Here is a 16,812-nt window from a genome sequence, read left to right on the forward strand (position 1 = left end):
GGCGATGTGCTTGCAATGCACTCCACCAAATTCTACGCATCGCTACGTTGCCAGTACAAGAAGCCGTCCGATGAAATTTACAGCTTCTGCCACAACACCAAGGCGAAGACGCTGCATCTGGCGGATGTCGACAACCTCGAGGTCATCTACAACCAGTTTACCGATGAGCTGGTGGCAAAACAGGAGGAACATCTAGCTAAAGGCTCGGGGGGTTCGCTGTGTGGCGAGCCTCACGAACTGTGCGTCAAACTTTGTAAGTTCATACCTCTCTCCGCCTCCAGCTACGTCCCCTTACCACCTACCATTGCGGCAAAAAGGGCCGTCCTGAACATTCAGAACAGTGACGCCAAGTGCTTTCTCTGGTCGGTGCTTGCAGCATTACACCCTGTCCACTGGAAAAACCAACCACACCGAGTTAACCACTACCTACCCTATGAGGCAGAGCTGGAAGTTGCGATGGCTGGGATCGACTACCCGGTAGAGGTCACGGACATTCGAAAGTTTGAGGCTCGTGCGCGGCTGGCCATCAACGTTTACGGTCTCACTGACGAAAATGCGGTGTACCCCATCCGGGTGAGTGACGTAAACAACAATGATGCTCGAGAAATCCATCTCCTACTTATCAAGGACGAGACCCATCACCACTACACCCTCATCCGTTCGCTCTCCCGGTTGGTGTCGAGCCAAAAAAGCAAGCATGATGGTAGCATAGAAGTTTGTCGCAGGTGCTTGTCAACTTTTGACAATCAAAAACAGCAGGATTATCAGCACATCAAAGGTCCCAACATCGCTGTCGAGAAGCTTGCCAGCCACAAGATCTACTGCAATGCCAACGAGCCGGGTGTGGCAGTCTTACCCAAACCTGGCACCGTGGAGCGTTTCCACATGCACGGTGCTATGGTGGAGCATCCCGCTATCATCATCGCGGATTTCGAGGCCTTCCTCAAACCCCTGTCCACTTGCGATCCAGATCCCGAAGTTTCTTCCACCACCCCTTACCAACTCCACGAGGCATCCAGTTTCGCATACGTTGTGGTGCGACGAGACCAGCACATCGCCTCCGAGCCCTACGTGTACCGTGGTCCCGACGCAGCCAAACACTTCCTCGAGAGGATGGTTGTCGAGGCCATCGAGATAGGGAAGGTACTGTTGGCCCCCAAGTCTATGCTCCCACTGTCCCCTGACGATCAGCGTAGACACGACGAGGCCATCACTTGCCCTGTCTGCGTCAAGGAGTACACCGCCAACAACCGTAAAGTCCAACACCCACGATCACTTTACCGGTAGATATGTTGGTCCATGGTGCAACGGATGCAACCTCATGGCCCGGGACCCTCGATTTATCCCGATCTTCTTCCACAATGGCTCGGGGTACGACTTCCACCACCTGATCAGGCATCTTGGATACGACAACAAGGGAATCAACGTTCTTGCCCAGAACGAGGAGCGTTACATCAGTGTGAGCAAACGAGTGTCGATCCCAGGATCACACTCTACCGTCGAACTTCGCTTCCTCGACTCCCTGAGGTTCCTCCCGGCCAGCCTCGATGCTCTCGCAGGGAAGCTTAGCGACGAGCAAATGCTCATCACCTCCGGAAATTTTCCGAACTTGGACGCCGGCCTCTTCAAGCGTAAGGGGGTCTATCCCTACGAATATATTACAGACCCTTCCAAGTTCGCAGAGACGTCGCTACCCCCCCCCAGGCGAAGTTCTACAGTCAGCTGCGAGGCTCGAACATCACCGAGGATGACTATCACCATGCCCAGTCCATGTGGCGCGAGCTGAGCTGTCGAACTCTCGGGGACTACCACGACGCCTACCTCAGACTTGATGTGACGCTCCTCGCCGACGTGTTCCAGACGTTCCGTGCGACCGCCATGAAGATCTACCAGCTGGACCCTGCCTACTTCTATAGTCTCCCCGGACTGGCGTGGTCAGCCATGTTTCTGGTGACGAAGATCGAGCTGGAGCTTCTTTCGGACGTGGACATGATGCTGTTTGTGGAACGTGCCGTGCGGGGTGGAATGGTCCAGGTGTCGCAGCGACACTCGCGCGCCAACAATCACCACATGGCCACCGGTTACGAGCCCTCACAGCCGTCCAGCTATATTATGTACACGGACGTCAATAACCTCTACGGGCACTCCATGATGCAGTCACTCCCCTTTAGAGGCTTCGAGTGGGCTGACCCTTCCAACTTCGACGTCGAAAGCTTCGACGATTCGGAACATGGGTTCTTCGCCGAGGTGGACCTTGAGTTCTCCGAGAAGCTGCAGGATTTGTTCAGCGATCTCCCCCCTGCACCCGAGTTCAAGTGTCCACCCGATTCCAACCAGAAGAAGCTCGTCATGGATTTCGAGCCCAAGAAGAATTACGTCCTACACTACCAGAATCTCCGGTGGTTGATGCAGCGAGGGGTCGCAGTCCGCGCAGTTCACCGCATCCTCAAGTTCGAGCATTCTCTGTGGTTGCGTCCATATATTGAAGTCAACACCAAACACCGCACCGCAGCCACGTCCGAGCTCGATAAGGATTTCTTCAAGCTTATGAACAATGCGGTGTTTGGCAAAACTATGGAGAATGTACGGAATCGCATGGACATAAAATTGGTAACGAGGAAAGCACAATGTCGCAGGCTCGTGGCAAACCCGTTATTCAAATCGAGGACCATTTATAATGAGCAGCTTGCTCTGGTGCATATGAGGAAGAGTGAGGTGAGGCTCGACAAGCCAATTTATGTTGGTGCCTCAGTATTAGACCTGAGCAAGCTGCACATGTTCGAGACGTACTACGACATATTACGTCCACATTATAGCCACAACATCTCGCTTCTCTACACGGACACGGGACAGCTTGGTGTACCACGTCCACTCAGCCGATGCATACAGGGATATAGTCACGGTACCAGCTTTGGTTAACCTCTTCGACACCTCGGGCTATCCCCAGCCGAACCAGTACGGCATCCTGCCCCGAAACAAAAAAGTGCCTGGCAAACTCAAAGACGAGAAGGACGGTGATGTGATTCTCGAGTTTGCAGGTCTTCGCGCCAAGGCCTATGCCATTAAAGCCGAGGGCAGCGTTACCAAGAAGGCCAAGGGTGTCGGCAGACAGGTGGTTCGGGAGCATCTCGCATTCGAGGACTTTGTCGATTGCCTCAAGACCAGGTCGTCGGTTCTAAGAGAAGAACAGCGCATCCAGAGCGTCGACCATGTGTTGACCACAAACAAAGTTAGAAAAATTGCGCTGGATCCCAACGACGACAAGAGGTGCGTCCTCGAGTGTGGTATTCACACATTGCCGTGGGGGCACTATCGCTTAGCAGAAAGCAAAACCTGCAACATATGTCCATCTTCAACAGAAGATTCATAAAAACAAAACAAAACAAAAAAAAATACTTTGACTGTCATTACAAAAAACTTTGACTGTATTCTTAAATAACCAGCATGCCTATGAATTTGTTCGGTTTCAAAAAACAGATCATTATGGAAACCATACCAGATCATGAAGTCTTATCTTCCGTGTTACCTAAACTCAACGGTCTGTTGATTATTCACCTCAACAGCATTTGGACGAAACTGAATGACGATGTGGGCAAGATGTTTTATGTTTTTAATAACAATTTACATTTCTACGAAATTCCGATCGACGGGAAACTTCAAATCACCGTGAATCCGGAAAACGCAGGCGAAATCAAAATTTCTACCGGCAAGAACATTTTTCGAATCAAGCACGACAAGATGCTTTCTAACATTACGTACGATGTGTCTGCAGGAGATTATTTTTACATAGAACTCCTCGGAGATTACGACAAACTTATTCCTCTCTTCGTAGAATTACAAATCGTCTATCCTATTATAAATAACCGTTAACCAAAAATGCCTAACGACATTTTCGGCAACACCAAGCGTGTAGACCACGCAGAAGAGATTCTCATGTTGGACATTCGAGTTAAGAAGTTGAGGACCGATTTGATCGCTTTGCAGGAAACCTTAAACAAAAGTTTAGAGTCGGAAATCGCTACGCTCCAAACGCAATGTCTCGACCCCATTCTGAAAATCGATTCCGAACTGAAGACGCTGATAAAAAATTATGTCGACGTACCTTCTTACGACAACGTTCAAAATATACAGTTGAGCGTCGATTCGCTTCAAAATGATTTGGCCAAATTACAGCAATTTCAATCGAAAAATGAAGATTTGGAAAAATTGAAACTCGAAATCGAAGAACGAACTTCCGCAATAGAAAAGAATTTCTCTGAACTTCAAACCGTTGTGAACGATATAGACGCAGAACGCTTGCATGTCGTTGTTTCCAACGGTTTGAAGTTCAGAGAAATTCTTTTCTATTGCGGAAGTTCGTTCTTCGATTTCGAGTTTCAATTTTTCCAAATCTTCATTTTTCGATTGAAATTGCTGTAATTTGGCCAAATCATTTTGAAGCGAATCGACGCTCAACTGTATATTTTGAACGTTGTCGTAAGAAGGTACGTCGACATAATTTTTTATCAGCGTCTTCAGTTCGGAATCGATTTTCAGAATGGGGTCGAGACATTGCGTTTGGAGCGTAGCGATTTCCGACTCTAAACTTTTGTTTAAGGTTTCCTGCAAAGCGATCAAATCGGTCCTCAACTTCTTAACTCGAATGTCCAACATGAGAATCTCTTCTGCGTGGTCTACACGCTTGGTGTTGCCGAAAATGTCGTTAGGCATTTTTGGTTAACGGTTATTTATAATAGGATAGACGATTTGTAATTCTACGAAGAGAGGAATAAGTTTGTCGTAATCTCCGAGGAGTTCTATGTAAAAATAATCTCCTGCAGACACATCGTACGTAATGTTAGAAAGCATCTTGTCGTGCTTGATTCGAAAAATGTTCTTGCCGGTAGAAATTTTGATTTCGCCTGCGTTTTCCGGATTCACGGTGATTTGAAGTTTCCCGTCGATCGGAATTTCGTAGAAATGTAAATTGTTATTAAAAACATAAAACATCTTGCCCACATCGTCATTCAGTTTCGTCCAAATGCTGTTGAGGTGAATAATCAACAGACCGTTGAGTTTAGGTAACACGGAAGATAAGACTTCATGATCTGGTATGGTTTCCATAATGATCTGTTTTTTGAAACCGAACAAATTCATAGGCATGCTGGTTATTTAAGAATACAGTCAAAGTTTTTTGTAATGACAGTCAAAGTATTTTTTTTTGTTTTGTTTTGTTTTTATGAATCTTCTGTTGAAGATGGACATATGTTGCAGGTTTTGCTTTCTGCTAAGCGATAGTGCCCCCACGGCAATGTGTGAATACCACACTCGAGGACGCACCTCTTGTCGTCGTTGGGATCCAGCGCAATTTTTCTAACTTTGTTTGTGGTCAACACATGGTCGACGCTCTGGATGCGCTGTTCTTCTCTTAGAACCGACGACCTGGTCTTGAGGCAATCGACAAAGTCCTCGAATGCGAGATGCTCCCGAACCACCTGTCTGCCGACACCCTTGGCCTTCTTGGTAACGCTGCCCTCGGCTTTAATGGCATAGGCCTTGGCGCGAAGACCTGCAAACTCGAGAATCACATCACCGTCCTTCTCGTCTTTGAGTTTGCCAGGCACTTTTTTGTTTCGGGGCAGGATGCCGTACTGGTTCGGCTGGGGATAGCCCGAGGTGTCGAAGAGGTTAACCAAAGCTGGTACCGTGACTATATCCCTGTATGCATCGGCTGAGTGGACGTGGTACACCAAGCTGTCCGTGTCCGTGTAGAGAAGCGAGATGTTGTGGCTATAATGTGGACGTAATATGTCGTAGTACGTCTCGAACATGTGCAGCTTGCTCAGGTCTAATACTGAGGCACCAACATAAATTGGCTTGTCGAGCCTCACCTCACTCTTCCTCATATGCACCAGAGCAAGCTGCTCATTATAAATGGTCCTCGATTTGAATAACGGGTTTGCCACGAGCCTGCGACATTGTGCTTTCCTCGTTACCAATTTTATGTCCATGCGATTCCGTACATTCTCCATAGTTTTGCCAAACACCGCATTGTTCATAAGCTTGAAGAAATCCTTATCGAGCTCGGACGTGGCTGCGGTGCGGTGTTTGGTGTTGACTTCAATATATGGACGCAACCACAGAGAATGCTCGAACTTGAGGATGCGGTGAACTGCGCGGACTGCGACCCCTCGCTGCATCAACCACCGGAGATTCTGGTAGTGTAGGACGTAATTCTTCTTGGGCTCGAAATCCATGACGAGCTTCTTCTGGTTGGAATCGGGTGGACACTTGAACTCGGGTGCAGGGGGGAGATCGCTGAACAAATCCTGCAGCTTCTCGGAGAACTCAAGGTCCACCTCGGCGAAGAACCCATGTTCCGAATCGTCGAAGCTTTCGACGTCGAAGTTGGAAGGGTCAGCCCACTCGAAGCCTCTAAAGGGGAGTGACTGCATCATGGAGTGCCCGTAGAGGTTATTGACGTCCGTGTACATAATATAGCTGGACGGCTGTGAGGGCTCGTAACCGGTGGCCATGTGGTGATTGTTGGCGCGCGAGTGTCGCTGCGACACCTGGACCATTCCACCCCGCACGGCACGTTCCACAAACAGCATCATGTCCACGTCCGAAAGAAGCTCCAGCTCGATCTTCGTCACCAGAAACATGGCTGACCACGCCAGTCCGGGGAGACTATAGAAGTAGGCAGGGTCCAGCTGGTAGATCTTCATGGCGGTCGCACGGAACGTCTGGAACACGTCGGCGAGGAGCGTCACATCAAGTCTGAGGTAGGCGTCGTGGTAGTCCCCGAGAGTTCGACAGCTCAGCTCGCGCCACATGGACTGGGCATGGTGATAGTCATCCTCGGTGATGTTCGAGCCTCGCAGCTGACTGTAGAACTTCGCCTGGGGGGGTAGCGACGTCTCTGCGAACTTGGAAGGGTCTGTAATATATTCGTAGGGATAGACCCCCTTACGCTTGAAGAGGCCGGCGTCCAAGTTCGGAAAATTTCCGGAGGTGATGAGCATTTGCTCGTCGCTAAGCTTCCCTGCGAGAGCATCGAGGCTGGCCGGGAGGAACCTCAGGGAGTCGAGGAAGCGAAGTTCGACGGTAGAGTGTGATCCTGGGATCGACACTCGTTTGCTCACACTGATGTAACGCTCCTCGTTCTGGGCAAGAACGTTGATTCCCTTGTTGTCGTATCCAAGATGCCTGATCAGGTGGTGGAAGTCGTACCCCGAGCCATTGTGGAAGAAGATCGGGATAAATCGAGGGTCCCGGGCCATGAGGTTGCATCCGTTGCACCATGGACCAACATATCTACCGGTAAAGTGATCGTGGTGTTGGACTTTACGGTTGTTGGCGGTGTACTCCTTGACGCAGACAGGGCAAGTGATGGCCTCGTCGTGTCTACGCTGATCGTCAGGGGACAGTGGGAGCATAGACTTGGGGGCCAACAGTACCTTCCCTATCTCGATGGCCTCGACAACCATCCTCTCGAGGAAGTGTTTGGCTGCGTCGGGACCACGGTACACGTAGGGCTCGGAGGCGATGTGCTGGTCTCGTCGCACCACAACGTATGCGAAACTGGATGCCTCGTGGAGTTGGTAAGGGGTGGTGGAAGAAACTTCGGGATCTGGATCGCAAGTGGACAGGGGTTTGAGGAAGGCCTCGAAATCCGCGATGATGATAGCGGGATGCTCCACCATAGCACCGTGCATGTGGAAACGCTCCACGGTGCCAGGTTTGGGTAAGACTGCCACACCCGGCTCGTTGGCATTGCAGTAGATCTTGTGGCTGGCAAGCTTCTCGACAGCGATGTTGGGACCTTTGATGTGCTGATAATCCTGCTGTTTTTGATTGTCAAAAGTTGACAAGCACCTGCGACAAACTTCTATGCTACCATCATGCTTGCTTTTTTGGCTCGACACCAACCGGGAGAGCGAACGGATGAGGGTGTAGTGGTGATGGGTCTCGTCCTTGATAAGTAGGAGATGGATTTCTCGAGCATCATTGTTGTTTACGTCACTCACCCGGATGGGGTACACCGCATTTTCGTCAGTGAGACCGTAAACGTTGATGGCCAGCCGCGCACGAGCCTCAAACTTTCGAATGTCCGTGACCTCTACCGGGTAGTCGATCCCAGCCATCGCAACTTCCAGCTCTGCCTCATAGGGTAGGTAGTGGTTAACTCGGTGTGGTTGGTTTTTCCAGTGGACAGGGTGTAATGCTGCAAGCACCGACCAGAGAAAGCACTTGGCGTCACTGTTCTGAATGTTCAGGACGGCCCTTTTTGCCGCAATGGTAGGTGGTAAGGGGGCGTAGCTGGAGGCGGAGAGAGGTATGAACTTACAAAGTTTGACGCACAGTTCGTGAGGCTCGCCACACAGCGAACCCCCCGAGCCTTTAGCTAGATGTTCCTCCTGTTTTGCCACCAGCTCATCGGTAAACTGGTTGTAGATGACCTCGAGGTTGTCGACATCCGCCAGATGCAGCGTCTTCGCCTTGGTGTTGTGGCAGAAGCTGTAAATTTCATCGGACGGCTTCTTGTACTGGCAACGTAGCGATGCGTAGAATTTGGTGGAGTGCATTGCAAGCACATCGCCGAGGATGGAAATAATTTCGGCTTGCACGTTCTCCAAAAAGCTACGCACGTCGCATGAGCCCTCCGAAGTGATGACAAAATCCTCTAACAACCGCTCGAAAGCAGTCTGGTTTGTTTTTGTCACAGGCTTGACGCGTTTGGCGGGTGGTGGCGAGTCGGCTTCCGCTTTCCTCTTGGTCGAGCTGGTTGACGGTTGGGGAACAGGTGCTTCAACGACAACTTTGCATGATGTTATATGCCTCTTCAAATTATTAATGGTAATAGGTATACCGCACCTGGGACATGATTTTTTAGCGGTTACATGCTTACCAGGTGTGCAGGTACGACAATGTCTTGCAAAATTTTGGCTTGGTATGGTTATCTTGCACACAGGGCAACTTTTCTCAGATTGCATCTTGTTGAAAATATTTGTGGGTATGTTATTATATATATATAGTGGAGTGCCACAAAATAAATACTGTGCAATAATTCACAATAGTGTTGGGTTTGATGGGAGTGTGTTATTTATGCTACTTCTTGCTTCTTAATGAATCCTGTAAATAATTGGAAAAAAATAATTAAGCTTGTGTATAGAAAACACGAAAATATTATGTGTGCATAATTCTACCAAACAATCTTTTTTTTTCTAACCCTCAGCCCTCTTGGCGTATGAAGTATAAATCATAATTTCAGAAAACATAGTTATTTTCCGCTCGCCATTTTAAAAATCAAACCATAAGCATTATTTATGTTTATAGTATTCGTCGAGCGATAGCAGATAGAGCAAGAATTGTTTTCCTACAACCCATAGTTGATGAATTACAAAACATCTTAGAAATTGCATGAAAAAAAAGCATGCAACTTTATTTGTAACACACACGTACATTCTCCATCTTCATCAAGAAAATATTATAATAAACATAATTATTTTTATCTATATCTCACAATAAAACTCTATATCCAAAAATATCACAAGATCAAATAACACTAGAGTCGTTAGTACACGTTGCATGCATTACGGAGGTCCTCTGTAGAGTTTCATGGAAGTTTGGGGGAAAAAAAAAAACACGTGAAACTCTACAGAGGTGCGGTAATCTATAACCGCAGCCATTAGAAAACTTTTACATTTTTGGTTGGGCACCACGCACCCTGGCGAGGTTACAGGGGCTAGGCATCCTAAAAAACAACAATTATTATTATTTTGTTTGTTTGTTTGTGTTACAATACATATGTGTGCGCGCGCGCGCGTGCGTGCGTGTGTGTGTGTGTGTGTGTGAGAGAGAGAGAGGTTTACAAAGGTTACGATATACAAACATTGGCCCCCCGGGAGTTGGAAAATTACGATATGGCGCATTCGTTCATTACTGTTCCCAGCTATAAGTTTTTCTCTCTCTCTAGCCCTTGCCAACTAAAAAAAGTGTAGGTAGGAGTTGGCAGCACTGCGAGAAAATAGAAATCATGCCTTACAAGAAAAAACCATTAAGGCGATTTTTATTTGATGACGTTGAACCCGTGTAGTGTTCCCATCCATCCATCTCTCTCTTTTACGGCAGTGCCGGCTCTCTTTGTTTAGTATATGTAGGTTGGCAAAAATTGCTTTATGCACTGTAAAGCAAACCTCAAGCAAAATTGCCAGCCCCTTGCTTGAGGTTAGGTTAGACAAGAAAAACTGTAGGTAAACTGTCGGCTGTTTAACTCTTCCCTCTCTCTTCCCTCTCTCTCTTTTTTTTTTTGTAAAAAACTATGGCAAAAATACCAGTAGGTTGGCAACCTTGCTTTATGCACTGTAAAACGAGCCTCAAGCAAAATTGCCAGCTCCTTGCTTTAGGTAAGGTTAGACCAAAACAAAAACCTTGGTGATTTTTTTTTTCGAGTAGGTGTTGGCAACACTGCGAGCCCCACTTCCGGTTGCAGAACTCTCAAGCAATATTGCCAGCTCCTTGCTTTAGGTTAGGTTAGACCAAAAAAAACCTTAGTAATTTTTTCGAGTAAGAAGTTGGCAACACTGCGAGCCCCCTGAGCCCCACTTCCGGTTTGTGAACTCTCAAGCAAGATTGCCAGCTCCTTGCTTTAGGTTAGGTTAGACCAAGAAAAACCTTGGTGATTTTTTTCGGGTGAGGAGCTGGCAACACTGCTCCTCACTTCAGCTCCTCACAAGAGGTTGGTGAACTGTCTAAACTGGACTACTTGCAACATTGTTATTCGTACAGACAAGAGTTTCAATCTTCCTCGCATACAGCGCCACCGCTATTCGGGCGATTTCGTGCAGTTTGCAACTTCGTAACAAGTTTGAATATGCAGGCGCGCTCCCCGTCAAGCGGAATGCCGGCGTAGGTATTGTTGTAGGCATATCGTCTATATATCAGCGTGTTCCAAATGGGCATGGTGAAGGAACTTAGTTCCGATCTGACGGATGTTATTATAAATTTGGCCCTTAGAGGTTATTCGTTAAGAAAAATTGGACAAACAGTCAATAAATCACACTCCACAGTCCAATACATAGTAAACAAATTTAGAGAGGATGGTTCAGCACAGAATGTGCCGAGAAAACCAAAAGAGAGAAGGTTGAATAAACATAATGAACGCTTTATTTTAAAAAGAGTGCGAGAAAACCCCCGACTAAGTGTTCCTCAGGTACGACCGTTAGTAGAAAATGTTGCTGGCAAGATGATGTCCGATCAAACTGTCCGACGTGCCTTGTGGAAGCATGGATATCATGGCAGAATACCACGAAAGAGGCCGTATGTAAATAAGTTGAATCGCAGGAATAGACTTTCATTCGCGAAAGAGCACATCCACAAGAACCAGGAATTTTGGGATAGTGTCATATTTTCACATGAGTCGAAGATTAATATATACGGGTCAGATGGGATAAATAGTGTCTGGAGAAAATCAAATAAAGACAATGATCACATTAACACAGTTCCAACAGTTAAACAAGGTGGTGGGTCATTAATGATTTGGGGCTGTATGTCGTCCAAAGGTGTTGGTACCATCCAGTTTATTGATGGTATCATGGATGCATATGTCTATTTGGACATATTGAAGAACAATGTAAAGCAGAGTGCCCAAAAACGGACATGCCGCCTATCTACAGATTCCAAGACAATGACAGTAAACATAAGGCGCGAGTTAACACGAATTGGCTAATATGGAATGTGCCCAAACTACTACAAAAACCGGCTCAAAATTCAGACTTAAATCCCATTGAGCATTTATGGGCAATTTTGAAGAGGCGAGTCCATAAATCAGACGTCAAGTCCAAACAAGAGTTGAAAACTGTTGTGCAAGCCGAGTGGAATAAAATAAGCTCTGAAACATGTCGGAAACTGGTTAATTCTATAAAGAACAGGTGTCAAGCAGTAATTAAAGCCCAAGGATACACATCAAAGTATTAGAACTGTCAGTCAATTTGCTCTGAATATACTCTTTTTCTTTTATATTATTAAGTGTACGAATAGAAAAGTTGTAAAAAAAATGGCATGTTTCTCTTTCAGTTTCATTTAATTTATTATTGTAATTGGTTATACAGAATTTGGGTAAGATTTTATGTTCCTAATGATATTAGTTATTGAATTGTAAACAAACAATTTCAAAAGAGTGTATTTCCCTTCAGATATTAAAGCATTTTCTTTGAAAATACATATTTACATATATAAAGTATTGTTTATGCCGATCTTGCCCCCACCCCAAAAAAATTTCCTTGGGCCCCAAAATTTAACTCAAGTTGGCGCCTCTAGTTATGCACAATTATCCATACACGGATGTATGGATCCAGTATGTCCGTCCATGAAAAAAAGTGGTGGGAGTAAAAGTTGGTGGCACTATAAAGTTTTCTAGATTAGTGGGAAAAACTATGACTCTAGCGTCCATCCCCTGGAGGTGACATTATGTTCGCAACATTTCACATACATGTGCGTCCCCGAAAACTCCTGTAGCGGGATCAAACCATTAGTAAAACTTCAAAAGCAGAAATGAATAACAATACAATTATTGTTAATATATTTATGATTATTATTAGGACAATAATACTTATTATACTCTAATAAAAATACACAAGTTTTATCCCAAACTTATAATAATAACATTATTATTTCTTTGAAAGAATTTTCATCTCGCTTCACCAGATGAGTAAAAAAACTTTTGTTTTTCATTATCTTTTTTTCATTTCACACAGTTAGTGTGCTGAAATGCATAGATATTCTGTTTTGTTTTTAACTTTTACATACCTCGTTCGATAAAAAGCTTAAAATAGTAGGTCCTGGTATAGGTAAGCCAACCCTTGTAGAAGTTACCCAATATATTATTACAAAAGTTTTGCAATTTACTCAACTCACTCAACGTCCCTGCCGGGGTACATAAAGGGGTGCTGCGCAAGAAAACAGTAGATTGCTACTTCGGCGGCCTCCGTGGCAGAGTGGTTAGCACAACGTACTACGACACCGGAGGTCCCGGGTTTGTATTCCGTCCTGGACATGGACGTTCTTTGTGTCTCTTCATCAATTTCATCATGTAATCACTCATCTTCATTTTCGCGATTAGCCGAAAGTAGCAGAAAAGCGAAGTACAATAAACTAAATCAGCCAATCAATCAATAGAATGCCACTTTCTGGTTTATTTCTGCCAGGAGATGGTTCATTAGTGATCGGAATATTATTAAGTACAAGGTAGGACACACATGTAATTAACGCTACATATGCGTAATGGAAGTGTCAGTAGTGGAAACCATAGATTGGATTGAATAATGCACCTGTAGAACACAATATGTAATTAGTAGGACATAATAAACCGTATATTAATATCCACTTTGCAATGCAAAACAATTAGCAATACACACCCTACTTAAAGGTACTTCACAATTGTGTTTTCCATTTGCAATCTGTTTATCTTCGACCTAGGGACGAAAAAGTATTATTTTTTTCTTTATAGAAAACCGGCGGTAATTAGAGGTTTGGGAAGTAGAGATGAGAAATAAGGGGACCGGTGGAAGGGCTCTTTAACACCACCTGCCCATGTAAGTGTCCTTGTCAAGGATTTTTCCATAAGATCTTCCAGATAAAAAGAGCTTGATATATATCCAAGTCTACGTAGAACTGTGTGTGCGAACTGTGCATTTTCCAGGGTTCGAATCCCGGCCTGGGCATGGATGTTCTTTGTGAGTGTCCCTTCATCAATTTCATATTATCACTCACCCTCATTTTCGCGATTAGCCAAAAGTGTCAGAAAAGCAAATAAACTAATCAAATATTTACTTAATAATCATTTTTATTCGTTTATTCCTTCCTATCGTTAAAAATACATGCATACTTCCTTGTTTTACATATTTTAGTCATTACGAAAATGGATATAAAAATCCTGATTCGTAATTTTCTTTTCAGAACACAATCAACTCTGATGATGCAGACACGTTTTTCAAAACATTCCAAACGGAAGTCCAAAATTCACTGACAGGAACCCGTAGTCTTTCACCTACAGTAAGTAACTATTATTTTAGTATTTTTGAACAATTTTTTATTTGCTACTTCTTTATATTTCCTATGGCTGAGAAGAAATCAGAGAAGAAATTGTCCATATGGCGAGTGATTTTCCGTGGATTTCCTCAGTCGCTTAATTCTATAGAACATATTATAATATGTTTGAAATTGTATGTGCCGAAATAATGCTATGTTACTAGGTCCTCACCGATGACGTAGTGGCAACGTAGTAGCCTTGTAATCAAGGGGTCCCGGGTTCGACACCTGGTGGAGTCACACGGCACAGTGGTTCGGATCCCTCTTTAAACTGTAGGTTCGGTCCCAATTAGCCTTTCTGTGCATAACACTTGAGCAACGTTTCGTTCTGATGTCAGATGAGGAATTGCTACATTGTTAGGTTAGGTCTGTTAGGTTTGGTTCTATTAGCATAAATACACTGATAAATTATTATTTATGCTAAGAGAACTAAACCTGCTAGCCTAACCTAACAACTTAGGCATTTAGCCTAAAATTAAAAGCATTCTCCAGTGACATCAGAACACAAGGTTGCTCAAGTGTTGTGCGATAAGGGAGACCCCCATTTGTAGTATGTCGTAGGTTCGAACGGCAAGAAAGAACTTGCTAGTTGCAATCGTCTTTGTATTTCCCAATTATCTACATTTGTAACAAATGTAACAAAGTACATAAAATCGTCAATAATCAAATTACTTTAAATTATATTTCATTTTTCCTTCATTGCAACATAGCTTTTGTTTCGTGTGATTATTTGTTAATTTAGCTTTATTGATAAGACAAACTATAAAAGTATGTGATGAAACAACGTTAATATTTTATTTTTATATTTTAGAAATCCAAGAATGCTTTGAAGAATGAAATTGCTAAATTGCGACAAGAATTTGGGGTAGTTATTTTATATTATATTTTAAACAGATTTACAGAATGTTAAGTGGTTTTAAAAACAACAATAATCATTATTATATGCATTTTTCACTAAAATGATTATGTTCAAGTTGTTACATTTTAGAACAATTGTTATATTAGTAAATTTACATAAAGACAATTTCACCATAATCAGTTTTATCAATACGTCTAATTATAACTTACATATCACAAGTCTTGCTGTTTAAAGTAAATAAATATTTCGAATAAAAATTATAAGTGATATTTACATATATTTTTATTAACAATTCTGTCATATAGGGTGACTTGTGGGAAACGGACGTTTATCAAATGAAGAGTACGCAGTTGCTGTGCAAGACAAAATGAGTTTATTGGTACGAAACGTAAGGGTAACAGTTACCATTTGAGTTGACATAGTCAGGTATGGAAAATTACGTCACGCAGGTGGCGGCAATCCTCTTGAATGCAGAGTTCCGTTCTCCGCCAGAAGTCTGCCATAACGCGAGCCAACAGCTCAAGGTCAAATGCACCTCGTGGGTAATGGCAGCTTGCAACTCCCGTAATGTACGGGGTGTGTGACAATAAACACATTCTTTCAAGTAGCCCCATAGGAGATATGGAATTGAAATGGTGACGGAAGTTCCGCTGTGTTGCGATGACCAACTCCACATTTCAAACAAATGTTTCGTATGCGAACATGCGGTGCTGTATAGCCCACTGCTCCATTGGGACTGAAACGGCAGGCTGCCCTGAAGCTTATGGGCCCTCCCCGAGCCCCCTTCATCACTACCGGCTGTGCACTATCCACTCGCAAACCGTCCGTTTCCCACAAGTCACCATAACCCTGTATTCTTGTTCTACATTTAGGTGTGATAAGAAGCCGCAAGGTACAACTTATTCTACAATTCAATAAAAGCTGTTTGTTACAAGTTAATAGAAGGTATCTTACATAATTTCACACTTTCTATTTTCATTGCTTTATAATTAAAACTAATTCTAGTTTTCTCACGTTTTTAGCCAATGTACAATGAGGTTGTGAAATTCCTGGATTATTTATTTAATGACTACCTCCCTGAACAAATTAAGGTAAGTTAATATACGTTAGTACATTCGACATTATGAATTTATATAGATCCAAAGTGTGGAGAATAATTAGGTTTAATACATATAATATGCCGCCCCAGCAACCAAAAAACTGCAGTCGGGTATGCAATCGGAAATAGAGAAAATTTGCTGTCGGTGCGAACGACACATCTTTCCAAAGAGGAGAAAATTTCTTGTTTTCATTTGTATCATGTGCTCGCTAAGTATGCAATCAAAGGTGGAACCATTGTCAAAACATTCAATTTTTCATCTGGACACACGCTTGTAAGAAACTAAATTGTACATTATTGTTATAATTCAGCCAAAATATAAAACCTGAACGTCGACAGTTGCGTAGCAACGACAATGTGTTTATTGATTTTAAGTGTTAACATAGGACTTCAAAGCTGTACCTCACGAATGTTGCTTAGCAACCCCTGGAAGCTTTTGAACCTTCAGCCAATGGTTAAAGTCTTAAAGAGGGTATAGAAAGAAGAGATAAAGTAGTGGTCAATGTGTAAACATTAGATAATGATTAGTGGCAAATGTTGACACGTTCTAAGCACAATTACTTCACGCGTCGTATTATTTTACTATTAATATTAACTTAATAATACTCAGCGGTGAACGATGAGACTCGGTGAAGTACACAGACTCCTCTCAGGTACAGGGGTAGTGTTAGGCAAAGACAATATTCACAGCACAGAGAAATAAAACCACATTACTGCAGTATGTATAAACTGAAAGGTTTTATTCTTTATTTATTGTAATTATAGTGCAAATATACTTGAGACG

General features: G+C 43.9%; 1 protein-coding gene across 14 annotated transcripts in view; it reads left to right on the plus strand.

Moving 5' to 3' along the window:
- LOC145986636 (uncharacterized) overlaps positions 1 to 16,812 on the plus strand; it is a 250,937-nt gene that overhangs the window by 82,991 nt on the left and 151,134 nt on the right. For all 14 annotated transcript variants that reach the window (XM_083120899.1, XM_083120894.1, XM_083120895.1 and 11 more), the window contains exons 3-5: positions 13,939 to 14,034; positions 14,882 to 14,935; positions 15,952 to 16,020. In XM_083120899.1, the coding sequence (XP_082977025.1) occupies positions 13,939 to 14,034; positions 14,882 to 14,935; positions 15,952 to 16,020 (219 nt within the window). The remainder of the gene's footprint in view (positions 1 to 13,938; positions 14,035 to 14,881; positions 14,936 to 15,951; positions 16,021 to 16,812) is intronic.

Source organism: Lepisma saccharinum, chromosome 4, assembly GCF_977018435.1.
Source record: "Lepisma saccharinum chromosome 4, izLepSacc3.1, whole genome shotgun sequence".
Classification (NCBI taxonomy): Eukaryota; Metazoa; Arthropoda; class Insecta; order Zygentoma; family Lepismatidae; genus Lepisma; species Lepisma saccharinum.